Here is a 27805-nt window from a genome sequence, read left to right on the forward strand (position 1 = left end):
CTTTGCATTATTCAGCACAGTGCTCTCAATTCAGTCCGAGGAGCCCTAAAGCCAGATTTAGTCTGCTGTCAAACCATGGCTTGAGTTAACTCTATTGAGAGATTATAGCCTCGGATTATATACTTCAACCACAGGCAGAAACATGTCCAAGTACTGCACGTAGCAACATCATCAATACAGTTGTGATGAGGGGTAGAATAGTGAAAAAAAAAAAAATGTTATCAGATAGCTGACTGCAGGAAATGGTAGCTTGAATTAGAAGAAACCCTCATGCAAATTTTCTTATGGAAATTATTATCACAGAATCATAGAATACCAAGTCAGAAGGGATCTGGTCCAATGGTCCAACCTTTCTTGGCAACAGCATGGACTAGACAAGATGACCCAGCACACTGTCCAGCTGAATCGTAGAAGTGTCCAATGTTGGGGAATCCACCACTTCCTGGGGAGATTATTCCAATGGCTGATTGTTCTCATTGGGAAAAATTTTCCTCTTGTGTCCAATCAGAATATCCCCCAGAGTAACTTGTACCAGTTACTCCTCATCTTTTCCATATGACTCCTTGTAAAAAAGGAGTCTCCATCTTCTTTGCAGCCACCCTTTAAATACTGGAACATGCGATAACATCTCCCCTAAGCCTTTTCTCAAGGCTGAACAAACGCAGTTCTCTCAGCCTTTCCTCATGTGGCAGGCTTACCAAGCCTTGGATCATCTTGGTGGCCCTTCTCTGGAGCCTCTCCTGCCTGTCCACATCTTTTTTGTATAGCAGGAACCAAAACTGAACACAACATTCCAGATGTGGCCTGACAAGCGCTGATTAGAGTGGGATAATGAGTTCTTTACCTCTGCTGGTGATGTCCTTGTTCATGCAGCCCAGCATCCTGTTGCCTTTCTTTGCCACAGCAGCAAACTGTCCACTCATATTGAGCTGCTTGTCCACCAGGACCCTGAGGTCTCTTTCCACAGCGCTGCTTCCCCAGTGAGGTAGATCCCAGCCTGTGCTGCACTTCTGGATTATGCCTTCTGAGGTGCAAAACCTTACACGACTTTACACTTGTCCTTGTTCAACTTCTTGTTAACCCACTTTTCTGGCCTATCCAAGTCTTCCTGCAGGGTGGCTCTCCTTCCTGAAGTGTCCGCTTCCCACTCAGTTTGGTGTCAGCAGCAAAATTCCTCAGGGTACACTTGATCCCATTACCCAAGTGGGGTACACTTGACCCCACTTGATCCAACAGCGTTGGGCCCAATATCAATCCCTGGGGGACCCCACTTGAGACCGGTTGCCAGTTTGAAAAAGAGCTATTTACTACTGCCCTCTGGATGCAGCCTGTCAGCCAGTTCCCCACCCACCACAAAGACCACTTCTCTCGACCAGAACACATTGGGTGTGGGGAACAGTATGGAAAGCTTTGTAGAAGTACAGGCAGACAATGTCCACCACTCGCCCCACATCAACCAAGCACGTTACTTTGTCATATTTTTTGCACTCCTTGAGAATGCCTGATCCAGTGCATCCTTTCCAAAAGCCAGATTCACTAATTCGACAAAATACCGTTTGGCACACACTGATGACAGAGTCAGTACATGAGACCACAGATTTAGACTACTAGCAGTCTTTGGTACTCTACCTAGGAACATTCTCAGATCTTCATCCACATCATGCTATATATGCTGAAATTCTTGGGTCTGTAAAATAGTCAGCGCAGACTGGTCAAGAAACCTGCTGTCAACCAGCTTCAGAAGCCACCAAGGAATATCCAGACTCAAAGCCCTCTAAAGAGGGTGAAACCTTCCACAAGGTCCATTTTCTACCCTCCACAAGATTTTGAAAGCTCCCATCTAAAACCAGAACTGTATCAGAGCCAGGCTTCCTAAACAGCATGGGTAACTCCACAACACAGGGTCTTTATGCAGGATGAGGGCACACACACAAGGGGTGCTTGGGAGCAGAATAGCCACCAGGTTGAATTACAGCTCACTATTATTGTTACTGATAATAAAGCCTGTGACAAGAGAGTAGAAGCCATGCTGACCCCCTTTACAATGGATACAAAAGCAAAAGAAGTGATCAATTTGTCCCCTAGCTACCTCCTGGAAGGATGTCACTTGGGTGGAAAGGAAGCATGGGGCAAGCCAGCAGGCAGCCAAAGGAAGGAGACAAGTCAGAGTCACACAGAGGAGCTGCCCTCCGCAGATGTGATGAGAGCCAGGAGCTGCTGATGGAAGAGAGAGGGCCTCCAGCTGTAATTGCCCACATCCAGCTCCTCAGCAGCTTGAACTGGAGAACCCCGTGATCCTGTATGGTAAGTGATCAGGTCACAAAAGCACCACTTACTATTTCAGTTATTTTTTGCAGCCAGCCCCCTCACTTCCAACCTAGCTGTATGAGCAGCATAATAGTCTCAGCAACCCAGGCGGTCTCTGCACTCATGAACAAGTTGCACGAAACTTGCTTCCAGCAAAATTAGATGAGGAATGATAAGGACTAAGTGAAGGCAGCTTCATGTTGGAGGGGAACTAATCCTTCAGTTGTATTTTCTAAAGTATTACTGAGATGCTTTTGTTCTTTTTAACATCTACAGTTAAAAACCTATGTACAGATGTTTGGGGCTGGCCCCCTTCTGAGAGGGCAAGGGGCTTCCCACAACTCCACTCATTGCACTACTGCACCCGGGTGCTAAGAATGAAAAAATTAGGTCTCAAACTTGCTTTTCAAAGACTCCGTTTTCCTCATTTGCACAAAAGCTGGATGTGAAGAAGTTCGCAGGAAGCAAAAGAACGGAGACAAGAAAAACACTTCCAAGGCACAGAGTGCTACACAACCTGAAGGGAACAGCTTGTCTCCAGAGCGGTCGTGGCTCTGTCCCCAGTTATCTGTTCTGTCCCTCTCCTGGAAGTTCCTATTCCTGCTTCCTGCAAGAACAGTTTGGCAGCTTGATTAAGCAGCTGCTTAATCACTTAATAAGGCAGGCCATGAACTAAGGCAACATAAACAAGCACCTATTGCAGGTTAAGGCACAGTGGTTCACGAAATTCCTGGTACCCTACGCCACAAAACATGAGAACCTGGGAAATAAACAGAGGTTTAGGTGAAGAGGCCTTTCTCCACTGGAGATCAGAAACTACCTATGGACAAATTCATACAGATTGCCCTACTGCAGGCAGGCCAGCCTTCAGGAGACACTAACACTTAGTTTATCCATTCTTGCACTTGTTTACTTCCTACAGGTCTGAAACCAGAGAGATGCAAAGAAATGTTTTTGACCCCTCGAAGAAGTCCACACAGAAAGACAGCGAGCTTACACAGCCTGATCTTGGACAACATGATCTTTATAATAACCTCTAAACCAAAGTATTAGCATTATGTTGACAGATATTAAGGTATTCAAAATACATAAAATTAAGTCAATTTAGAAAAAGTCAAGTTGCAGATCCACACAGCACACCAGCCCTCAGCTTTCATGCTGATCCTAAGAGACTAAGTAGAAAAGCCTGCAATAAACCAATGTCACTAGCTAGATCCTGGAATATCAGTGCTAGGTGGTCAGGGCTTTTAGCTGGGATTTAGAAGCCCAGTCCTTGCTGAGAAGTTATTATGCATTCCTACTGATGTTTGTAGTGCTAGAAAACTCACTACTACCCTATCATAATACGAATCTGCACAAGCAGCACGTGATTGGGAAAGTAATTTAACATGGAGTGCAAAAAATAAGAGTACAGGTGTCCCGGTTTGAAAACTAGGGGGAGTGGTTCCTAATTATAGCAAATAATGCCACAGCAAACACATTATGGCGAGGGAAGCTTTGGCACATATCCTTGAGAAAGCCTCGCTGCTCTGCCTCCTGCACTAGCACCTCTGTAAAGGTCACACTCAGCAGCATAAGAACTCAGCACAGCAAGCTGTTAGGACCATGACCTCCAAGTATTCCTCAGTGGAGGACACAACTCACAAGAGCCCCTCTCTGTCTGTGCACAGCCCCCATCACATACCTATAAACATGCACATGTCGGTGCATTTGCTGACTAACCTTGCTCTAAGAAGAAAAAAAAAAAAAACAACCTAAAAAATATCAGTTACCTTTCAGTTCCCTGACCCTTCTTATTTTTCTCCTTGCAGCTACAGTAAGAGACAAGAGGTCAGGAATAAAGGTCTAGTCTTCTGTAACGCTCCGAGTCTGCCATTCTCACCAAGACCAGCAAGACTGGAGCACGCTCAGCCTGTCCCAGGGCTGGGTCCAAGCAGCACGATGTAGCTGCAGCCTGCTAGTTCTTGCCATACTGGTCCTACAACTCACACGCAGCGCCTATCAGACTGGCTAGGACTGCTCCCAAACATCATTCAGATCACAGATCGCTGCCAGAGTAACTCTTAACAGGGCTATCATCACTCCATTACATCCACATCATCTTGTCTCTAAACTTCTCTTCGGAAAAAAAGCTTTTTCCCAGCGCCAGCGCTAGTTCAATCCCCACAGCAGCAACGGTAGCAGCAGCTGGCATTTTCGAACTGGGTCACCTCGACATGTTCAGAGAAGGCCTGTTTCACACTGCAGTAAAAAGGAGGAACAAACAGGTGGCAGGAGAGAACAAGGCACAATAAGAAACTGGTGACTGTCATAGTCCCTGTCGCCCCCTTCTCCCCCCCCCCACCTCCAGCACAGCAGCAAAAATTCCTCCAGGATAACAAAGGTACCCTTAGATAAGGCATCCTTTTCTTGGATGATCTCCAAAACAATCGTTCCTTCGGTTTATTTTTTTTTAAATAAAATAAAATAAAATACAAAAAACCCTACAAAACACATGATCCACTGTACCTCAAGTGAAATCCATCCCAAACACGCACCCTAGTCCTTTCAAACTCAATTGCTCTCCTGGCTCCAATACAAACCGCTGCTGTGAAAGGGTTAAAACTTCATCTTAATTTAAATATGCATTCAGGATCCAGAAATATCAACCTGCAGCAATAATGATGAAAGAGCCTCTCTGAGATTTCCACACAGCATTGCAACAGCAACTAGCACAGCAGATGACAAACAAAGGGGAAACTAGCTAAGTTTGAGACAACTCAGCCATTTCTGGGATACACCCATAGCCTTTGAAGCCTAGTATCTTCTTTTTGCTGTTCACAATACTGCTACTACAAGCAGCGAAAGTTGCTTCAGCTAAAATAAAAAACTGCATCCCTTCACCTTCATCTTTTGAGCATTTTCTGAAGTGCAGCAACTGCAGCTGCTAGGAGAAGTGGCCATGACTGTATTATTTCTACAGCTAAACTCAAGTAGAATCTTTAATTAAACACCAGTTCTCTCATTTCTGAATTCATGGAGTTTATTCTTCAGCTACTGTATTTGCATACAGGCTTCACAGCTGCCAGGTTCACTGCATAATATGAAATTTGGATTAGGGATAAACATAAACCCAATTCTGCTTTTCCATTAATCCTTTTTGCTGTCACTGGGACAGCCAACAAGCTGGTATTTCTAGGGAGGGAGCACATACGAACAGCAAGATTATAAGTTTGGGGGTTTTTTTGCTGTCTTCACTTTGAGTGACAGAAGGTGAGCACGAGGTGAGAATTATAACCCCTGAAGTCCACCCCTCAGAGACCTGGAAGTCTTGGCTCTACCTGGCAGATATTTTTTTAAGGCTAACACTTTTCCTACCACCAAAAAAAAAAAAAAAAAAAACCAACCCAAAACCAACTCAACAAAATAACCTCAGACACAAACAAGCAGAAAAATCCCAAACAAGAAAAGCACAACACATACATACACTCCATCTTCCAAAACCTCCCACAGCACTTAGCCAGCCAAAAAAAAAGAAGAAAAAGAAAAGGAAAAAAAAGTGTAAGCTCAGCTAAGACTTCAACAATACTTTTCCCTCTGGTGGCAAAGCCTAAGCAGCTGCTTTTCTCCCATCCTCGACCAAGGTGGCTGCACCCTCACTCAAAAGGTTATAACATAACCTTTTGTGGGGTTATGTTATAAACCAGGTCACAGAAACAACAGGGGTTGAAGGGGACAGGGAAACAAAAATAAATCCCCAATTCCAACTGTTTCAGGGATCCTATTTACAGCATGATGGAGAGGAGGGACTTAAAACTACATCCTCTCCCTCACTGCTACTGCCCAGGGCAGGGGTGCCTGTGCACCAGGAAGCGGGATCTGGGGGCTCTTGGGTACCTCTGAAGCATTAAATCTCTTCCATTTCAAATGCATCCTGTTAAAAAGAGGCTTCGTTTTTTAAAATGGAGATTTTAAGTTCACCTCTCTACTAGTCTAGTAGTCTACTCTCTCCCACTTGTGGTTTTCCACTTGCATTTCTTTATTGCTAGGGCACCCTACACCAAGGAAAATGAGAACTGATGATGATAGTTGATGGCGTCATATGTCTACGGAATTCCCAGGCCAAAATAATTGAGCCAAGGCAGAAAGAATATGTTCAAGCACAAACCCTTCTTAAAATGGCTCTAGCTCAGCTACACACTGAAAATAGACTTGCCACACAAAGCATGATCAGACGCACTCAGCAACCTGAGAAGACAAACACTTTCCTCTCCTCTACTCTGACAGTCATTTTAAGTTAGAAAATTCAGACAAAGGTGATTTCCAAGCTTGTTTAACGTCTCCTTTAAAAGGGAAACTGAAGAATAATCATAGCCTGTTGTTCTATGCAAAGATTACCCCTTGAACTACAGCTGGAGAAAACTCTGGCCACTTAAACCTGTCACCTGCCCTCAGAAATTTTGGGATTCACCTCACCTTCACAACAGAGGACAGGTACTAAAACTCACTCTCACCCAAAGAAGGCTGTTGACACACTAACAATCAGGACACGCTTACAGACTTGGTTGGGACATAGGCTTCCGAGATCCTGAATGCCAGCTCATGGCTTCTTAGGGTGGAGCACCACTGCTCCACACTCCCAAACCGTTACCCAGCCCGTGGCACAGTTAACTAAACCTTGCCCATCCAGACACCACAGGGTTAATATCCTTAGTTACCATAGCAACCAGCACTTCTTCCTCCATCAGAGCCTCAGCTGGCACATTGCTGCCTTCCCAGCATCAGGTTTTGCAGCACATTTAGGGATGTCTCCCTTTCCCCCCCAGCCACGGGGTTTGGCCAAGCACATCAAGGATGTTGGAGCACTCACTTGCTTCGCCTAATTCTGGCATTCGTCTGTCCCTGTGTCCCCTGGGCACTTCTACCTCCCCTCCGTAGGGGGAAGGAGGCTGTCTAAATTCTATCCAAGTGCACCAAGGCAGGCATAATGTACAGCAGGCAGCCAGCTGCAGCCTCGCAGGAGGAGATGCCACGGGGTAAGGGAGGGAGGCACTGGTGAGCGTTCAAAGTTGGCACGCTGATCAACCATCGGTTCAAAGAGAAGCAGCACTGCAAGGCCAGGGGGCTCAGCTGCCGTCCACGACCCACTGTCCCATAGGTATTAGGGACAGCACCTGCCTTTTCAGTGACCCAGTGACCCCCCATAAATCCACCCACTACAACATCAGTAAGAAACCAAAACTCCCATCTAGCGGTACACGTATTCTGTCAGGAAGAGAGCAGAAAAATTACTTTCAAAACAGAGCTTATCACAAGTAAAACAATACATCTTTCTCCTCTTGTAGTTCACCTTTGAACTGCAGGTGCATAAAAGCAATCATCACATCCTGTCCTCCCGCCTGGTTTCCATCCCTTGCTCCTGGGCAGCTGCCACATGCCAGCACTTGCTCATTTCTAAACCAACCCAATGTCATTTTTATGGTTCCACCCATTGGCGTACTTGGCAGAGAGAGAGACACTGCTGTTTTATTAATAGCTTCATGCTGGCCCAGCTATATCCTGTGCAGGATTTCCACAGCATCGTTACAATGCATTTTTCACGATTTCCCCCCCTCCTTCCCCACACGCCACTCAAGGAGAGCACATGCCTGTCTTCCACCAAGCTGTTCCTGCTCCTCAATGTCACCTTGCTCAAGACCTCTCTCCTCCTCCTCTCTCCCTGTCTTCTTCCCCGCCCTCCATGACAGTGTCCCAGCACAGCCAGGTCAGTTGCCCTCTGTGGTACCAAGTCCTCAGAGAGCCTCCCAGAGTGTCACTTTGAGAGCAAGCTCTTTGTAAGAGATGCGACACCAGCCACTGCACACGGGGTATTTGGAGCAGAGCTGGAAGGGCAGAAGAGTTATTTTAAGTCCAAATGTTCAGTTACTGCACAATGACAGTTCTTTCTTTCTTCTTCAAAAGAGACAAGACAAACTTCTAGCTTTGGGCTAACTTTGTGAACTACTCACTAATGGTGGCAACTGCTATGCAAGTGACCCCTCAAAGGCAGAAGTTTGGCAGTAGATATGGAACACGCTGGCAGCATTCCACTTTGGTGTTAATATGGGCAAGGCAGTAACTGGTTTGTACCCAGGATTAATGGTTAACAAGGCACAGAATAAAAAAAAGTGATCAACGTGCCAACAAATACTTTTCTTTGTCATAATCTTCTCCACCACATCCATCATTTCATAGTGTCCAGGCAAAAGGTTTCTCATTGCTTCAGTAAACAGGGTGCATGAGACTCAAACAAGCTTTAACTAACTGTATGAGCCTGGAGGATCAGGTATGCAGATATCCACCAGGTCTTGGCTGACACACTGGTCTTTCCAGGAGTCATTTCAGCAGCTTCCAGAGGACCCTCCCACAATCCCCACCAGTTCGGCCACCCCTCTGCCAAACCCATTAGCATGTATTGCTCTGAGCCTTGTCACAGATCTGCCCACAGTGTTTTGTAGCACAGATTCACCTTTAATGGAGGTGGGTTCCAAGAGTTTCACTGATTGCACAGAAGAGCTACTAGGTCACTCTGAGCAGAGGCCTAACCTGTGCTGCACTATCTTCCATCTTCACATTCAGTCCCAGCCACGGGAAGAAGTCCTGTGACTTTTAAAGAGATCACAAGAACAGGCATAGAATGGATTAAAGGCTTTGGAGTACAAATGAAAGCAGCTAGGCACAGGTACCACCACAGTGCTGTTCGGAAGGATTTGTTCACTCACACTTAACCTGAACAGCAATATTAAGAATGGATGTGCCAGCTAGTATTCATAGTACTTACAGCCCAAGGGGCTACACCAACCTCCTGGAGTCCACAGCTCCTTCCACTTGCCATTTCACACTGTCAATGATTCCCCCCAACAAGGATAACACACATCACAAAAATCCACGGTTAAAAAAGGCATCATGAAATAGAGAATCCATACCACCCTGAGAACGCCCGATCTTGTCTGATCTCAGAAGCTAAGCAGGGTCGGGCCCGGTTAGTTCTTTTTCTAAACTCGTAAATGTCTTTATCTCTTCCCTTCCTCTCTTTGAAGGAGGCGGGGGATCGGGCATCTGTCATTCTGATTGGCTAATCCGGCCAAAACCACAACACCCTGGATAACTTCCAATAGTCAATCACAAAAAAAAAAACCGTACTTGGGCATTACATTTCAGTCCATGCAAACTTATTTTGCAGCCATTTGTGTTATGCTCATCTCTTGCTACATCAAAATTTCCCTATGAGAAAATAATTGACAATAGTCCCCCTTTCAGTCTCTCTTCAGTAGGCAAAACATATGGAGTTTGTTTTGTCTTCAGTTCCCAAAATGTTTCAGTAGCTCCTGTCTCCATCCTTTTCTCAGTTTTTCAACACTAAAGCCACTATTTTGAGGTTCATTTTCCTGAATGCTGCTGGATGCAGAGGCAGCAAACCGTTCCAGTGACACCTCACTCTCTTTTACACCCACGTCAAGCCAGACACCAGGAAGCTTTGTCAAATTACCTGCTCACTGGGTCCCCAAAAGTGCTCTCCATGCCATTTCTTTCCAAACATCAGCCCTTGATGCAGAAGATAAGGCCAGATCTTCCAGTACCGAGATTCATAACCCTGCAGCTGGGTCATGAAGAGCCCATTGCGTTGGCATCAGTTCAAGTTAGGAAAAGATCCAAAGCACTCTCTACAAGACTATCAGTAGCATTCATTTTATTTACCATCATGTCAGTCTATGGCTCATCCTCAACTTCTCTCCACAGCAATTCTATGTCAATTCCCATATCACTGATGGAAATGTTGATCATCATCAGTCCTCTTACACATCCCCACAGACCCCATTTAATTAGGATTCACTATCAACAATGCCAAGACTTGTCAGTGAACTTGAGAGTAGTTGAAGAGACCTCCTGTCCCCTGATGTTCTTTCTTCATAAACCATAAAACAGATTAGAGAACTCTGCTTGTAATACATTTAAGTAAGTGCTCTACAGCCACTGCAGAACACTGGTGTTTTGGATGAGGGTTCCCATCTTTTGAAAGGAAGGGGGATTGAATCAGACTCTCATGCAGTGGCAAATCAATGCCTAACAGCTGGCTGAATACATTAGAGCTATAGAGTTATTTCTACCGATCAATCCATTTCTAGTCTCAAAAAGAACTAAAGCAGCTACCTTCAGCAGGATTTGTTTTTCACAGTTCATTTTTAAGTAATGCCAGGTAGAGACAGGAATAACTGATACCTTTCCATAGTGTCAGCTCAAATTGACAAAAAGACAAAGACAAACCAGCTCACTCTTACCCTGTTATCTCATTCCCTGCACAGCTGCCCTCTCCCCATCTGATGGGGCTTTCCTGCCACCCCAAGGTCCCCTCAGCCACCTCTCCCCATGCTCCTTTGGTTTTTTTACTACTACTAGATGCTAAATTTCACAACTCCGTCTCCCTACATCAATTAGGCACCTGGGAGATATTTTGTGTCACGTATGGCACAAGACCATTGTACTTCTCTCACCCAAACACATTATGAAATATTTATTAACTTTTTTCTGTATCTTTTTTGGAAGGAGAAATCACGGATGAGCCTACACTCTTACTAAAATTTTGAGTCTTTTGAGACATTTCTTCTTGTCCTCTTATATTCATATTGTTATCCCAAACTTTTTTATTGTACCAGCAACAGTCAACTGCCACCTAGGTTTTATTTATCAATGTCATAGTACATTTTTAATTACCTCTTAGGTTTGTGATATCTTCTTAGTAGATATTATATCCCTTTTATGCTCTATAATACCCTTGCATATTTTTGTGCCAATTGTCACAGAATATGCAGTCACAGATTATTTTACTCAGTTCCATACATCTTCACTCCTTCTCCTCTGTTTTCTCCTCCCTCCCCAAGAAGCCTGTTTCCTATCAGGCAGGAGTTAAACGTTCCAAAGCTGAGCTGAGATTCGAAAGACTCAGACTTGATAGGCAGCTACAGGCACAGACAACCCATGAACAGTCATTCCTTTTGGTGGAAGCAACAGTTTCTTACTCTTATACCTTTTTAGAGGTTTCTAGCTGTGGATAACTGTCAAATATATCCCTCTCCTCATCAGTCTTATTTAGTTCAGTATCCAATAACCAGCAGGGAGCAGACAAGACACCACAGACATGATCCTTGCAAAGCCCTTTTTATCTGTAGATCAGAGTACCGTCATCCTTCTGTAATTTAAGGGGCAACTTACTCATTGGAACAAATGCCCCAGGGCAGAGCCCAGCCCTTTCATGACAGAGCCAGTTTGAGCACAATTTCTGCTGCCTTAATTTGCAAATGCCACTACATCCTCACAAGTGTGTGAAGGCATCTTAGCCCTTGGGTCTAGGGGAAAACCAGGTATCAACTTAATAGTGCCACCACAAACAACTGCAGAGGAACAGGAATGCAAGATTCTTATTCTCGGTCCCAGAATCAGAAAGGAGAAAAAAAAAAAAAGGTACAAGCACAAAGTCAAAAATAGCTCCTTTCAGCTCCCTCCCCCAAAAGCACTTAGGTTTAGTTACTGCATTCAAACAGCAGCCCTTTAATCAAGGAGTCCTACTTATTCATGAGGAGAACTGTAGCTAGACAAACCTTTCAAACACTAGTTCTGCCATCTGGCAGCAGCACTGAGACTTGTTCCCAGACACACATAGAGCCCTGGTAATTGCCCTCACGTGGAATTCCAAGGCACTGCAATTGTTCTGGCATTTAAACCTCCATGGGCTCCAGATGTGGATTTTATTTGTGTCTTTGTGGGAAAAAGGTACTACTAATTACCATATACTTCCCCCCCACAAATACTTTCAAATTTGCTCTCCCCAGTTATTTCTGTCACTTTCTACAGCACCGGCAGCAAAAAAGCCGATTGTGTAGGCCTGCGGATCAGTATCTCAAAGAATTCATACCAAGGAAGAAAGTGTGTCGCATTTCTCTTGCTTTCCCTGCCTCCACGGATTTGATGCTCTGAGCAGCTGCCCAGTGGGGAACACAGCTTTTCTGGGGGATTGCTTTGTAGACTTTTCTTTTTTCAAATTAATTTCAAATCATAATGGAAAGGTCACAGACATAACCTCTCTACTGAAAGTGGCAACTTTGCATTCTTGAAGTGATATATGTAAGGGAAGGGGGGGAATAAGAGTATTTGAAGAGACTTACATTTTGCTTCAGACAGATTCTGGTTGGGTGACCAGACCAGCATGCCGAGATTCTCCCTCTCCTGACTTCGCCTTGCGAGTTTGGCTTAAGAGAAAACAGATACAAACCAAGTTACAGAGAAAGTTATTTGAGATGCAAAATGGATACAAAAGTGACTTATCACACATCTGCAGCTTTTAATCAAGATAGAAAGCCCATCCGCAGAGTTAAAACCCCATCTTCCCATTCAGACCTGAGGCTCTTCCTTGTTTCTTCAGCGCATCACCCCCTATGTAACATGACAGATACCGCACACTCACTATTTCATGCAGTACACTTAGAAGCATACGTTAGATCTAAATTAAAAGTTAATTAATGTTTCTCTTCCAGCATACATGATTATTTTTCTTCCAGCCATCGTTAAATGAAAAAGGGAGAAGCAAGGCTCAGGCAGCAGGCTCCAAACCCTTGACACCATGAGACCGTAGCGTGCAGCTACATTAAGACTTCAAGGTAGACACAAGGATGAACCGCCCAAATTTCACTTCTGAGCGCCTCCTCCCCTGCCCCAGCAGCCATTCTGTGCCTCCATCCCACACACAGACGGGGTCCCCCCTCCAGGTCAGAATCAGGTGCTCTGCTCAACCCCTCCAGAGAAATTCTTGTGCGTTCAACACCCACGCTGCGCACACGCACCCACGCTCAGAAAGCAAGTCCGTTTTTAACCAGCTTAACACCTGGCGAGCCCGAGACCTCTGAAAGTCTCGGGTGAAGAACCACAGCTGCACGTAGTTTGAAAGAGCAACCTCAAGCTAAGGAACATTTCAACAGCAAGTTCTTGTGAATTGGTTGTTGTTCGGTAACAAGCAGTCAAAAGAGGAGGAGGAGGAGGAGGAGTTGGAGAAGAGAACGAAGCTTGCTCCGTTGAGTCAGCACGCACACAGCCAGCTCAACTACCCACCCTGGCCCAGAGAAACTTGCAGGTCTTGTTATGAACGATTGCCTACAGAACTCCTTCCACTACAAAACGTCACATAACGCTGAGATTTTATGCGATATTGCAACACAATGCTATTTTCTCTGCGCTGTGCAATTAGACATACAACCGCCACTTCACGATGCATTAAACAGGTCAGAAAAAATCTAGGAAAGATGCAATGCCAGGACGTTGTCTCATGGCACAGGGGATGAAAATCAGAACATTATCTGCTCACATGTCTCTGCTGCAGCAGAAAGAGACCTGACAGCACCCGGCTCCTGCTCATCTCAACACATCGGAAAGTTCAGTAATTACAATGCTACGAACGCTCACGGTTTGGCTACCGTTTTTAACCTGAAATCTGCTCAGCTAAGAACAGTCAGGATTTAGATGACAAAAATATACTAACATTAAATTTCAAGCACAAATAGCATGTATTAAAAATAAACAGTTGCCAGCAATGCATTTACATTGAACTAACAACGTTTATTTTCACGACAAACACCATGATTATCTTTCACAGAGTTGGGGTTTTGTTTTTTTAAAATAAGGTTAATATACTAAGGTTATTAATAAGGTTAATATAATACAGTTAACATACAAGATATTTTGTGCACTGTGCAGGTTCATTACTTTCTACACTAGGCAGAAAAACAGGAGTGAAAAGAGACAACAACAGCCTCTGGTGGTGAGAGATGGGGCGTGGAGACCAGGTCTATACACAGAACACAAAGGATGCCTGAATTTAAAACTACAATACTGAAGTTAAAATTACAACTTCACCCAAAAATAAAAAAAAAAAATTTAAAAAAAAAAAAAAAAAAAAAGAGTCCTGAAACTTTGAGGATTAAATTTTACTTTCTCCCTCATCTCAAGTCTAGGTCCGGAACATAAAGAAAGAGGCAAACTTAAGCCTCCCCTTCATCAAATTTTGCTCCTCACTCTCCCTATCCAGGATGATCTGTCCTACTGAAGTCTAGCATAGGGTTCAAAACGCAGAAAGAAAGTCTCTCTCCTCACTTTGCATTACCCTGAAAAGCACGTTCTCATCTCATAAAAAAACCTCAAAGACAGAAATCATCAGTCAGGTCTCCAGGAAGTTAAAACACTTTCCACCCAAATCCCAACGCACCCCCAGTATCCCACCACAGTTCAGGAGCCAGATGCCCAAATTCTGCCGGTGAGGCTTAACACCCAGATTTACCACAGTCTCACTCGCTGAACCGGCAAAACCCACCTAACTCAGGAAAAGGGAAAAGTTTTCTCCTAGTTTAGCAGGCTGAACCTCCTCCCCAACAGGTCAGGCGCACGTCCCAGCCTGGCTGTCCCTTTCGGGAGCAGAGCACCAGCAGGTCAGCTCACCCACAGTATGGTGGGTGAAGTTTCACCTCCCACGCTTAAAACCCCAAGTGATGCTTCGGGGCATTGTGGAGAGAGCACCACAGCCTTCCTGGCTGTGAACTGCAACAAGCCCTGGGAGGTGACGAACAGTTCAGCGAGGTACAGTGGAACCTCATGGCACCCAAGCAGGGTTGGTGAAATGTGTTCCTCATCCTCCATCATGGGTCCCCCCACAAGGTACCCAAGGACCTCCCCTTGCAAAGGGAGTGCCTTGGATTAGGAGCTACCTCCTTCCAGCCCCACATCTCCTCCCCGTGAGCTGGGATAAACCACTCCCTGGGCCTCACACTCAGAACAAGAACGCCCTGGAGATGCTGGACTTCATGCAATCCTCAGGACCTCCTTCTGCCCAGTTCCCCCAGCCCAGCTTCTTCTCCTCTGCCTCCTTCCAGCTTCTGGGTAGCAACAACCAGCCAAGTTACACTGTACTTGTAAAGGTGTGTGAAGCAGCACCTCCGGTATTCCCACAACTTCTCTCCCGCTCTGCCTCTCCACCCAATCCCACATCTGTCACCCTCAGCCCTTGCTCCGTGACAGAGGCCAGTGCAAGGCACACATTAGGGTTAAGTTAAAACTCATGCTTTTCTGCAAAGGACAGAAGCACCTAAAGGCCAACACACATGGAAGGGCAAGGAGGTGTGGGTGGGTGCTCCTCAAACATCTACAGAAGCCAAAACTCCCCCCCTAGTACCACAGGTGACTGCCTGCCACCCAGCTCCAGCACCGCATCCTCCCCATCACCCCTTCTCAAGCCCACAGCCCCCACATTTACTGTCCCCTACATGCAAGGCAAACACAACAGGCATTCTTCCAAATCCAGTGCTGACCCCATCATAAAGACACACAGCACAAGTACTCTTGCTACATGACCATAGAATCATAGAATGGTTTGGGTTGGAAGGGACCTTAAAGATCATTGAGTTCCAACCCCCCTGCCAAGGGCATTGACACCTCCCACTAGACCAGGTTGCTCAAAGCCCCATCCAACCTGGCCTTGAACACTTCCAGGGATGCGGCATACACAGCTTCTCTGGGCAACCTGTTCCAGTGTCTCACTACCCCCATAGTAAAAAATTTCTTCCTAATATCTCATCTAAATCTCGCCTCTTTCAGTTTAAAACCGTTACCCCTCGTCCTATCTCTCCACTCCCTGACAAAGAGTCCTTCTCCATCTCTCCTGTAGGCCCCAATGTACCAAGGATGTACATTACATAGCAAGGAAGAGCTTAAGACCTTGCTCAGAATTTGGAAGCACTTGTAATGGTTATTTCAGAGCAACAGCCAGGAGAGGGGAAGAGGGGGCCGAGAGCAGAGTGGTTATTACATCCCTTTCCTGCATCTTTCTGAGCACAGCTGCAAGGCTCACCAGCACAGAGAATTCCTTCCCCCATCCCCTGCTTCTGGACAAAGGATAACAGGGTGAATTCAAACACTCCAAACTTCAGTGACAAAGCTCAAACGCCAGTTCAATTTAATCCATTCTATATTTCATATAAAAATAGCCACGTAAGGAGGGCAAGGGTTACTCTTTTTTAGGGGAATAGATCAATTTAGGATCAATGGGGTTTGCTTGTTTAAGCAAGTCCAGTTAAACCAGTGCAACTTGTGTTTAGAGAAGCTGTATATTGGCAGACGAGATCATCTGACATTTCAGTTAATCCTGCACTTTCATCTAGGCTACCCACCCGGTATTTGTAAAGTCTCTGCCATAGCCATTAGCTCCTTATCACAGCTGTTGTGGGAGCAAACACTTTGTAATCACTTTACAACTGCTGACTCTCCCGTTTGTCCCAAGTCTGGGAAGAATCATGGATGCTTCCTCCAACCCCAAGAGAACCACCTGCTCCTACAAGCAGCATCCCCCTAAACCTTGTTCCAGTGCCAGAATTCACGGGGGATACAAGGTCCCACTGCCTTTACCCAAGCAGTAAAAAAGCCTTAGTGGTAAATCCACTTTAGACACCAAACCTGAGTGATCCCAGCTCATAAAGAAAAAAAAAAAAAAAAGAAAAAAAAAATGTAGAGTGAGAGCAAAGATATTTTTTGTCAATCAAAAAAAAAAAACCATACCACACACACAAAAAGACCAAAAAACACACCACCACCACCAGCCCCAAAACTCTTTAAAAACCCACTCCCTACATCCCAGAGCCACACTCCCCTGCTGCACTTACTCCAAGCCACAGAGCAGAGGGTCAACCCTGCCAGGACCCTCTGCAGAAACAGAGAAGGAAGGTGGAACTTGCAAGGAACTTAAAGGACACCAAGCTCTAAATCCCCTTGCAAGTACTCTGACGTGTCTATTACCTTAAACTGGGCCTGGACCCCCTCCCTACACCAAGAAATATGCAGGTTTCTCCTTGCATCTGAGGGGTTCTTCTGCAGATACAGTAACTTCGTATTTTCTCTTAAGCAAACCAAAGTTGTACCGGTGCTGGAATCTGGACTGTATGAATAAGCTCAGTGTTGAACGTGCTGCACAGTTTGTCATCATGAATACATTTGTGTTGACATGAAACCACAGATCTTTGTTCAGACTCTCTCCGGAACATTGCAAGAGCCAAGACGTGCCCACATGCCCTGCAGGCTCCTCAGTCACCACGCTCAGCAGAGCTGCAGCAAATGGACAAGAAAGCAGGACTGAAAGCTCCAAGTGTGCTTCTCTCTCCACCTCTGCCAGGGTGCTGTGAAGTCAGGACACCCATCAGGAAAAGCCAGAAGCACAGGAAGGACATGGACCTGTTGGAACAGGTCCAAAGGAGGGTCACAAAGATTATCAGAGGGCTGGAGCACCTCTCCTATGAGGACAGGCTGAGAGAGTTGGGGTTGTTTAGCCTGGAGAAGAGAAGGCTCCAGGGAGATCTTATAGCAGCCTTCCAGCACCTAAAGGGGGCTACAGGAGAGATGGGGAAGGACTCTTAAGAGGGAGTATAGCAACAGGATGAGTGGTAATCGTTTTAAACCAGAAGAGTGGAGATTTAGATGAGATATCAGGAAGAAATTCTTTACTGTGAGGGTGGTGAGACACTGGAACAGGTTGCCCAGAGAAGTTGTGGATGCCGCATCCCTGGAAGTGTTCAAGGCCAGGGTAAATGGGGTTTTGAGCAACCTGGTCTAGTGGAGGTGTCCCTGTCCATGGCAGGGGGGTTGGAACTCGATGTCAGAGAGTACCTTCCCCATCCTTCTGACCTGTCCCCAATTCCAAGTTAGCCATGGAGCAGCTGGCATCAGTACAGGAGGAAAGCTGTGCCCGGCAGGAATACCACTCTCTTCATCCCACCCGAATCTCCTTTTGGAGAGGAACTAAGAGCCTCTGAAGAGCTGTGTCAAAAGGCCAAAGGGTGAAGCTTGCACTTCACAGCTTGAATCTGTCCAGCGCCTTACCACTTCTGAAGGGAGAGGAGGTCCTGCTCAGCCAGCATTGCCCTGCCCTCCTGACTCGTGCTCCCTGCCTCTCCCTCCCCATCCCGTGTTGACTCTGGCATTTATCCCTCCAAGCCAAGCACATTCACTAGAAGTAACCTGGCAAAACAGAAAGCAAACAGCATTTTCCCTCCATTATTAAATTAAATCAGCTGGCTGTGAGACGAGACAAACAGCCAAGCGGGTGCACAGGGTGGACGGGGCCTCTCTGCCTTCACCCCAAGGCAACGGCGCCGCAGCACCACCACAAAAGAGAGGGAGGGAGGCTGTTTCCCCTTCCACCAGGACCATACCGCATATCCTAAGAGACAAGGAAAGGGAAAGGGAAGGAGGAAGCAGGCACAGGCAGGATACCTTCCTCAACCACAGCGCCAGTTTAGGCTGACTTAGGGACCACTGGTGGAACGACAGTGTACATGAATAGCAGGCAGAAAGACAACGGAGCCCGCCAGTGAGCAGGAGCCCAGCGCTGCGCAGCTCCAGCCTGGCACATCCCATTTTATTTTTCTTCTCCAAGTTAAAGAAGAAACATGCCAGAATAAACTCAGTGGGAGCCGAGGCCTCTCAAAAGAGCCACCAATCACTCTGTCGCCTATTATTTTGCTTCCGTGCAAGGCAGCGGTGCCAGCTCCCACTTGAGTTCCTGCACTTAGGGAGCTGCTCTGTCTCACAGCTCTCCCCAAGGATGCTGCATGTTCCAGCTGGGGCTGTGAGCCCTTCAAAAGCACCTTGCACTTTCCTTTTGGCACCTGTACTGACCCCTCAGAGAGATGATCCCCGTCTCCTGCAGATGCCAAGACACACTTTGCTCCCAGCTCCATCCTGCCCAAGTGGGTGTGAAGCCCTGCCAGGTGGCCTCCAGCATTCTGACTTCTCCATAAACCTTTCAGGAGTCTTCAATGTGAGTTTTTGCTGCTGCTGTTTGCACAAGACATTTCAGAGCTATTGAAGCACTCAAAGAAAGAGTTTCAAAGAAAAACACAGTAACGTGTGACTATGTGAGAGCATTGCAACACACACCATGAAGAGTGGGAATCCGCAGCCAGTCAGTTCTTCCATTATTTAGAAACGACAAAAGGTAACTCAGAATAGCATGTCCACTGTCAGGTGCTCAATACAGATATACACTTCTGTATCTTCTCTGGAAGGCAAACGGGCAAATCAAAGTTTATAAACCACTTGCCATAGAAGCACATGGAATTCTTCAGGTACTGATCTTTTTGCAAGATAACAGGTAAGAAAAGATTTCCAGATCCAAACAATATATTTCATGAAGTTATTAAAGTTTACACAACAACTGAAATCCTCAAGGTATACAATGGCAAGATTCCCACTTACAAAGGCTATTGCATTACTAACAGCACCTCCTGATCCCCCCAAAACTGGTACCAACACATTTTTAATTCATATATTGCAGGTTGAAAGACTAAGAAATAACTCTTCCTTTTAATATGTAACCCTCAACATTATATATAAGATGTATTGTATAATACCCAAAGGCGAATAGAAGTTCTTATTGTTTGGGGAAGAGCTGGAGCTGACATATAATAACTTAGTTGTTGAATACTGCTTACAGCAGTTTTGGACCAAGTCTAAATGTATTTACTTCTAATGAAGCAAGATTAACCAAGTGCTTCCATTCCCAACCCTGTATTTTCTTTATCAATGCAGACCTTGTATTTATTGCATAGGGTAAAATCCCCTGTTTACAGTACCCATGATGACAGTTAAACAAAATAAGACAAGGGAGGCACAGGCTCCCATAGTTTAAAGAACTCCCTCTCACTGGTTCATTGATATTACTCAGGCTTACAGTGTAATTGTAAACGCACAGCTGCGATACAACAAAATACCTATGTGACACAAGAGAATTCCAACAAAATTGAGAGTCAGAAGAAAAGCTTCTTCCACCTTCCTTCCCCACGGCTGGCACTGGCGTCTCAAGCAGCAGCTCAAAGACGTTTGAAGAACTTTGCTGTCCATCTCCACTTCCATCTGCATGTGACTTCCCCCCCGAGTCAGCAGATAATGCTTGTGGTCCCCTTTCATTCGTATTTTCTGAGGACTGCCTAGATATAGGAGCTGGTACCTCATAGAAATACCATCTTTATACACACTATAGCAGCATTAAATACAGCAGAACATTTTAGACTGGAATCCTGCAAGTTGAGGAACGTTTTTTTTAATTAAAAACTTATAAATTAAGCGGCGGTTAGCTCTTCCTATACATGACTACACCCGGCTGGCACTATAATCTATATGCAAATAAAGTTCTGAGGGCATTTTTGTATCTGCCTAGGGAAACAAAGGCAACTATTTGAGTTTCTATACAGAGCAGCAGCACTGGAAACGCAGGCTGAAGGGCCTTATTGCCCCAGAATAACTGTAGGTGCTGTGCTACAAAAACCCACGGTATCACACGTTACAACAGTGTGAAAAATACTGCTTTAAAAATTACCCAGTTAAAGATTAATCATCCAGCAACGATTACAAAGGTCACTTTGCAGTGATAAAAATTATTACCATTAGAAGAACTGGAAGAGAAAATGAGAAAAAGCCCGGATAGCAAGGCAGTTTCCTGTTCTTTACAGTAATCAAGTTCAACCCATACTAAGTTCGAACTTCACATCTTTGTAGTTATTTTTTTTTTTAATTTTTATTTTAAACTTTTTAAGAATGCATCTGATCCAAGATGCTTTTCCAGTGTAAGAGCTAGCAGTAAAGCAAAAGCTGTGGCCTACATTTTGCCCACAGCCCAGGCCAGACCAAACAATAAAGCCAGAACAGATGTTGAGGCCTCGCCTTGATTTTTTTTTTTTCTTTCTGAATAATAGGAGTCCGCGCATTCTTTCCTGCAAGCAGGTGGCACCAATGTGCAGCCATAGATGAGGTCTGAATAACTATACAAGCGAACAGCCTTTCAATATACACTCTAAGTGTGTAAAATTATTTTTTCTACATGCATGCAATTCCAATACGAGCTCCGCAGCGAGTTCTGCATACACGAGCCCTGCAACCCGTACAGGAGCAGGAAACACATTAACATAACATCAGAAGCATGAATGTTCCACACACGCACTCAGTATTGAGGAGCACACCTCTGCTAATCACAACGGGGTTCTGTCTAGACATGGCCGGGGTTTTGTACTGAAATAAAGAGAGAGTTAAGTATAAAATTAAGAGGAGAAAATGCACATTTGATTAAGATTTTACCATAGATCTCTTGCAAGCCTTTTTAAGAATGTAAAAATTTGCACCATACGCCTTTTTTTTTTTTTTTTTAAGGAGGAGGGCTAGTAACTATACTATAGCGATCCTGAACGCACAGCCAAGAAGCAGGCAACCAGAACAAAGCAAAATCCTGCAGCACATGCGTCGGGTCGGACCACGAGGCTCCCTGCCCTCCCAAGCACACTTCTCCCCCACAGCACCACCGAGAGAGCATCCCTGGCCTCCCCAGGCTGCACTTCAGAGCCACAGCAGCTCCAAAGCTCCATCAGGAAGACTGGGATGGGACTGGACCTGTGCTGCCCTGTCAGTCAGTAGCAACAAAAAAAAAAAAAAACCCACCACACGTGGGGCCTGCTGGGCTCCATACACACTACGAGGCTACCACCCCACAACCTATAGCTGCCACACTGTACCCCACATCCTGCCACCAAACCTGTGGCGGGGGGACGGGGGGATGGGACGGGGGCAGGACGGACACTCACAACCCTACCAAAAAAAAAAAAAAAAAAGCAGAGGCAGGACCTCCAGAGCCACGCAGTGAAGCATTTGAAAGTTTGTTAAAAATAGGTAAATGCATGCACACCATTAGTTCTGAGAGCCAAGCGACAAGCTGAGCCAAGCTACCACGAGCCAACTACTTACTGTTGGTTTCTGTTCAATCTCCCTGAATGCTGCCCCAACAAGAAGAGATTTCCTTCCTTCCCTCCACGCTATTTCCCTTCCACTTTCATTTAAGTGACCAAGAAGTCACACAGGCACGCCTACATGTATGCAAGTACGATCCATGTATAGAATTTAACATACAAAAAAGGAACAACAATAACATAGCACGGTTGCCTCAAGTGCCAGGCCTCGTGCTGCCAACAAATACCCAGGCACTGCCAAATCTATTTGAAGCCAAACAGTCTACTGATGAGGAAGCAAATAAGACAAACACATCTTCCTCTCTTTCCATCACAGATAGAACTTGATTCTGCTGCCTCCCCTGTTCCTTGACAATCAGCAACTCCTACACACACAGCTCCACATTCATATGGTCTCCTGTTTCTTTACTAAGCCAGCCCTCAGCTCTTCCCACCCCTCTGATGTATTTTCCTTACCCCCAGCAAGAAGAGCTGTTTGGGTCCAGTCCTGCCCATTATTCACAGGCAGCACTTAGGAATAACGAGACCAGGACCAGCAGAGAGACCTCCTGAGCCTGGCTCCGTATCTGCATCATTGGATTTAATGGTTCTTCATGGGAGGAGGGAGGGGAAAAAAAGAAAAAAAAAAAAGTCCATCAACGGGTCTAATCCTTTTTGAACCCATTTGTAATTTTGGCATCTACAACATCCTGTGGCAGAGTGCTTCAATTTAATTATATGTTTGTTGTCTGAAGGAGAACAAAGAAAGCCCATGCACACAATCCCTTCTCAGCTCTGGAGCTGCTACCCAGTCATTTCATTTGGTGGCCCCATTTCCTGCCTTATGAGAAGCAGAGAATAACTGTGCCCTGTTCACCTCCTCCGTGTCTCTTGCTGTTTTACATACCCCTCGACCACACTCCTGTTGGTCATCTGTTTTCCAAGCTAGATAATCCAGGCTTTTCTACTTCTCCCTTGTCCAGAGACAGGGAAGAGGAACAATTCCTGTACTTTATCTAGTTATCTTACAGCTCTGAGAAGCATGTATGCATGGGGGAGGGATGGAAATGGGGCACAACCAGAACGGTACACAGTGTTCGAGAAGAGGGTACACCACAGGATTTATAAAACCTGCCATAATGAGGTTCTGTTTTGTTCTCATATGCTTTCATAACAGCTTTTAACAATACTCTTGCCTTTTCACTATTACCATCGAGTTGATGAAAAAACCACTACAACTCCCAAGATCTTTATCTGGAAAGGCAACAGCTAATTTAGAGACCACTACCGTACACATACAGTTAAGGGCTGTTCCACCCTACCCTGCCCCCCTTTCCCTGAATATTACTTAGCATACAACAAGTGTCACCTGTCCTTTTTATAGCCATGCTGTCACAAGACTGAACAGGTTGCCCATTCCCCCCATTCAGCAGATATCCAGACTCCCCCTGCTGCCCCCTCCTCCAGTTCACATACTGTCTTTTACACACTGACAAAAGGACAATCCAGCTGTTAGTAGTAAAAATAAAAAGCGAGAAACAAAAATAACAAGATACGTAATTTGAAATGGGGAATGTACAAGTGTTGCTTTATTTGGAGTGTGAGAAGTGCGCAGTGCCTCCTCTCCAAACCCTGACTCCAGGACACCTCTGGATTCCCAAGGTTTTTCCCCCAAGAGACATGACACAAGGAGCAAGAAGCCAACAGAGGGGTTTTCTCAGACCTTGCAGCTCCCCCTCCATTCCCTGTCCTACTAAACAGCAGTGCTGTTTCAACCACTGACCCAAGCACTCCCCACTCCCTGTTTCCAGCCACCCTTTCCCATTCCCCAGCACCCTTAGGGGAACGAGGAGAGGAACAGAAAATGGGGGAAGGGACAAGTGCTTTTGCCCCTGCTCAGAAAAGTCACTCCCACCACCCTGGCTTTAGAAAGCCCTGAACCTCCTTACTCATAGAGCAGACCTGATTTCCCCTGCAAAGCTTCAAACGTTGGTCTTCATAGGCCTGCACAAGCACTGGCAACCCAAACAAGCAGCATTTTACTCATCTTTCCCACACGCTGAAGACCAGCTGGCCTGCTTCTATTGCCCACAACACAAGAAGAAAGAAAAAGCCAGTGTCTCAATTGTTCACAAAGCAGAGGGATTACTTTTTGATATTTTTAGCAACACCTCTTCCCTCCCCATCCATCCAAAGTTCTTATGAAAGTATCCTTTTGAGATAACTTACACTGATTAGTGGAAGTAGCGAGTGCCTAGAAAGCACCAGCAATACAAAAATGTAGATTTTTGGTTAACAAAGTAACTGATGTATTTTTTCCCACCACACTTCAAAAACCCTTGCCAAGAGATAGTCAGATCTGACTAACTAGAACCTGGTCTCCAATGAGTATGGGGTGTGGGCACTTTTCCTCCTCCCCACCCCACATCTCAGGAGTTCAGAAAAGAAAAATAATCACAGAAACCCAGCTATGCTCAATGGCTTATGAACTAAGGCCACTGTGTGACCATGTTACTGCTTGATGGTACAGTACTGTGAAGGGCATGCCGATAGGACACACTGGTGTCTCCATCCAGACAAGAGTCCACTCAAAAGGTCAAACGAGAGAGAAATTCTCCGTTTTACTGTACTCTTGGCAGTAGCAAATCATTTCACACAGCAGAATGAATCAATCAGCAACAGCTAAGCAGTCAGCTCTCAAAGACACTAAAGATTTCTCACATTATTATTATTCTTTTAAACCTGGGTCAAACACCAACACTTTTCAAAGCCATAAGAAGACAAGCCCATCACACTACAGCAGCAGACACACATCTTCCAAACCCAGCTGGGTGCTGTGGAGAGGCTGGACATCCAGGAAGGGACCACCACTGCACCTCCTTGGCTGGAGGTAGTAACCCTCTAGAACAACAGAACTGGGGCCTACAAGCACACACGGGGGACTCCTTACCTCTGTGCTGAAGTCACCTAAACTAACCCAGCCACTTCGACCCAAAGCTGGTTTTGGAGAGGTTACACGAGTGGCCCGTCTGGCAGAGCGACAGAGATGGCAACCTCTGAAAAGAGGGCACAGCTTCATCTCCCGGTGCAGCCTCCTCCAGAAGCAGACACCTGTCCTCAGGCCAACGTGAGTGTACGAGAAGCTTAGATATCAAATCCCACCCAGCACTGAGTCATGCACTGATGGGGCGTGCAACTGCAATCAACAGGCTGCGAGCATGCCCAGTTTAACCCACACAAATCCGACTTCTCAACGTCTGTGAAGGCTGCATATCCTCCTCTCACCCCCCATCCATGACAGTCTTCCAGGTCCTTATCCTCACAGCACCCCTAACCAGCAGATGAGAGCTTTTATCAACACACACACACGCAAAGCGCCGAGTGCCAGGCTGACAGGAATTGGGCCAGGTTTCCCGGGCCCCACGTTAGAGCCCCAGCTGTGGGTCATCCTTCCTCATCATCCCACTCTCAGAAATGCTGGAACCAAGCAGGAGCCCATAAATGACACATTTGTAATATTTCAAATCAGATCTTGAAAACTCAAGTCTGTTTCCAGCTCTCCTTGGAGCTGACTTGTATTCATTAGCTCACAAGCTCCCCAAGGCACAGACAGTCCCTCTCCTTCTGTCTGCACAGGGCCTGGCTCAACAGGGAGCTGTAAGGAAAATATTCATTCCCAAAAAACACAAAGTCAGATTTAACATGCCCTTGAAATGCAGGCAGCTCCTGGATCACATTTTTCCGACAGATTTCACAAGTCAGTCTGTTTTTTCCCATTTTTGCCAAACTTGGAGGCACAGTAAAGACTATATTTAAAATGTAGCTAACAATCATGGCAAATCTTAAATTTTGTTTTTAACATTCAACTTCTAGTAAAAGACTATCCAAAAGAAGTTATCTGGTTCCTCCTCCCACCTTCAAAAGAGTCTCAGAACTAGTTTGTCTTGCATCTACATTAATAATGTCAGAGCAAGAAAACAGTATGATAACTACGAGAGAGGCTGAAGACTTAATTCATCGCTGCTCCACACCAAGCACCGCCTTGCACTCATTCTGCTCTTGCTGGTCTGCCCATACTCCTACTTTACACTGAACATAACTGATCCTAAAAGGTGCCAAGTAACAGGGAACCAAACCCCGGAGAGACAGGCTCCCAGCAATAAGCAGCAGCAAGTACGCTTGCAGCCCAGAGGAACAAAAGAGGGGCACAGCCCTGCAAAGACGTTGGATTTCCCTGAGCTGCCTCCGCTTTGGGATTACGAACGCTCCTTCTGCAGTGCCGGCATTTGCATACCACAGCATATTTACGAAGAAATCAATCGGGACACAAGCACGAAGGTGAACATGGAGAAGAGGCCCGGAGTGCTGGGGGCACCCCGCAGGAAAGCGGGCGGCTTTCTGCTCTGCTTAGATACTTCAGGGAAAAGCAAACCGGTTACGACCTATCCACGTCTAAAGCACAATCCCTTTCCCCACCTCGTTTAACAAAGACGACAGAAGTTTGCAGGCGCAAGGCCTTACAAGCTCTCTAAAACGCAACCACCACGTGGCGAGCGTCAGGAGCAGAGCTCACACAAAGAGCCGAGAGGCAGCAGGAGACAGAGGGGAGAGGGCTGGGAAAGCCTCCGCAGCCAGGAGACAGGGAAGGGGAGACCGAGCCTTATTCTCCAGCCATCGCCACAAGGAAGTGAGCACAAAGGGGCTGGGGAGGCGAAGCAGATAAGGAGAAGCCAGCCAAACGCCAGCCTGGCAGTGAAGATAAACGGAGAAGCCAAAACCTTGCTGGAAGGAGAAGAGTGTGGTTTGGTAGGAGCTGAGGGAGGAACCCAGCTTGGCGCTGCCCCGGGAGGGGAAGGAGGAGACACTTCCCAGCAAGGCAGTTTGCACTGCGCTTACCTGCACCGTGGCACGTCCCTCGTACCGCACATGCTGCAGCACAGTCCTCCTCACACACAGACACACAGCTACAAAATTAACTTAATTTTACTGTGTTCAGGGCCATTAGTCTTTCCAATCTGAGGATCGAGATCCTATTCAGCACATAAATGCCTCTTTATTGAGGCTGAAAATTCTTCCGTTTTCTCCAAATTAAAAAGAAGCGGAGAAAAAAAAAAAATCCCCTTTAGACATAATTCATGCTTATGGCAAAACATCCCCTCTCTCCTTTCCTTCCAAAAACTATCATCATAGTGAAAGCAGCCAGAGCATCCCTGCCTGTGTTAAGAGCCCAGAGGTCTTGTTTTCCCTTCCCACAAATTATATAATGGAAAGAAATGCAGTGGCCAGCCCCCGGCAGCTGTGTGACAGGAATACAGCTGTGCCTCCTTGCACATCAATTACGCTGCCCCACACTGCACAAATTCAAAACGTGGTTGCCAAGCTCGTTTTCTTTACCCAGTGACCATTGGATAAGTCCATAAAAGCAACCAGCAGCTCTCCACAGGGCACCATATTGAGCTTCAGCCACGTAAGGAGGCATTAAGCAATCGTCCCTGTCCTCCTATATCCAGTGCTACCACCCTGGCCACTCCGGAGCCCTGTTCTCCACGCTATCACCTTCTGAGCATTAGTGACCCAATGCAGCCTCTTGTTCTGCCACCAGGTCACTTCAAATCCAAACCTCAGCTCCTCAGCTTGTAGAAAAGTCCTTAATGGGGCTTACACACATGTGTACAGGAGAAAAG

At 45.9% G+C, this 27805-nt stretch overlaps 1 protein-coding gene across 1 annotated transcript in view; it reads right to left on the minus strand.

Annotated features, from left to right (window-relative positions):
• The window catches only part of RCOR1 (REST corepressor 1), an 88370-nt gene that overhangs the window by 32013 nt on the left and 28552 nt on the right, over positions 1-27805 (minus strand). The window contains exon 3 of the mRNA XM_074149018.1: positions 12486-12569. Within this exon, the coding sequence (XP_074005119.1) occupies positions 12486-12569 (84 nt within the window). The remainder of the gene's footprint in view (positions 1-12485; positions 12570-27805) is intronic.

This window comes from Numenius arquata, chromosome 6, assembly GCF_964106895.1.
Source record: "Numenius arquata chromosome 6, bNumArq3.hap1.1, whole genome shotgun sequence".
NCBI lineage: Eukaryota > Metazoa > Chordata > Aves > Charadriiformes > Scolopacidae > Numenius > Numenius arquata.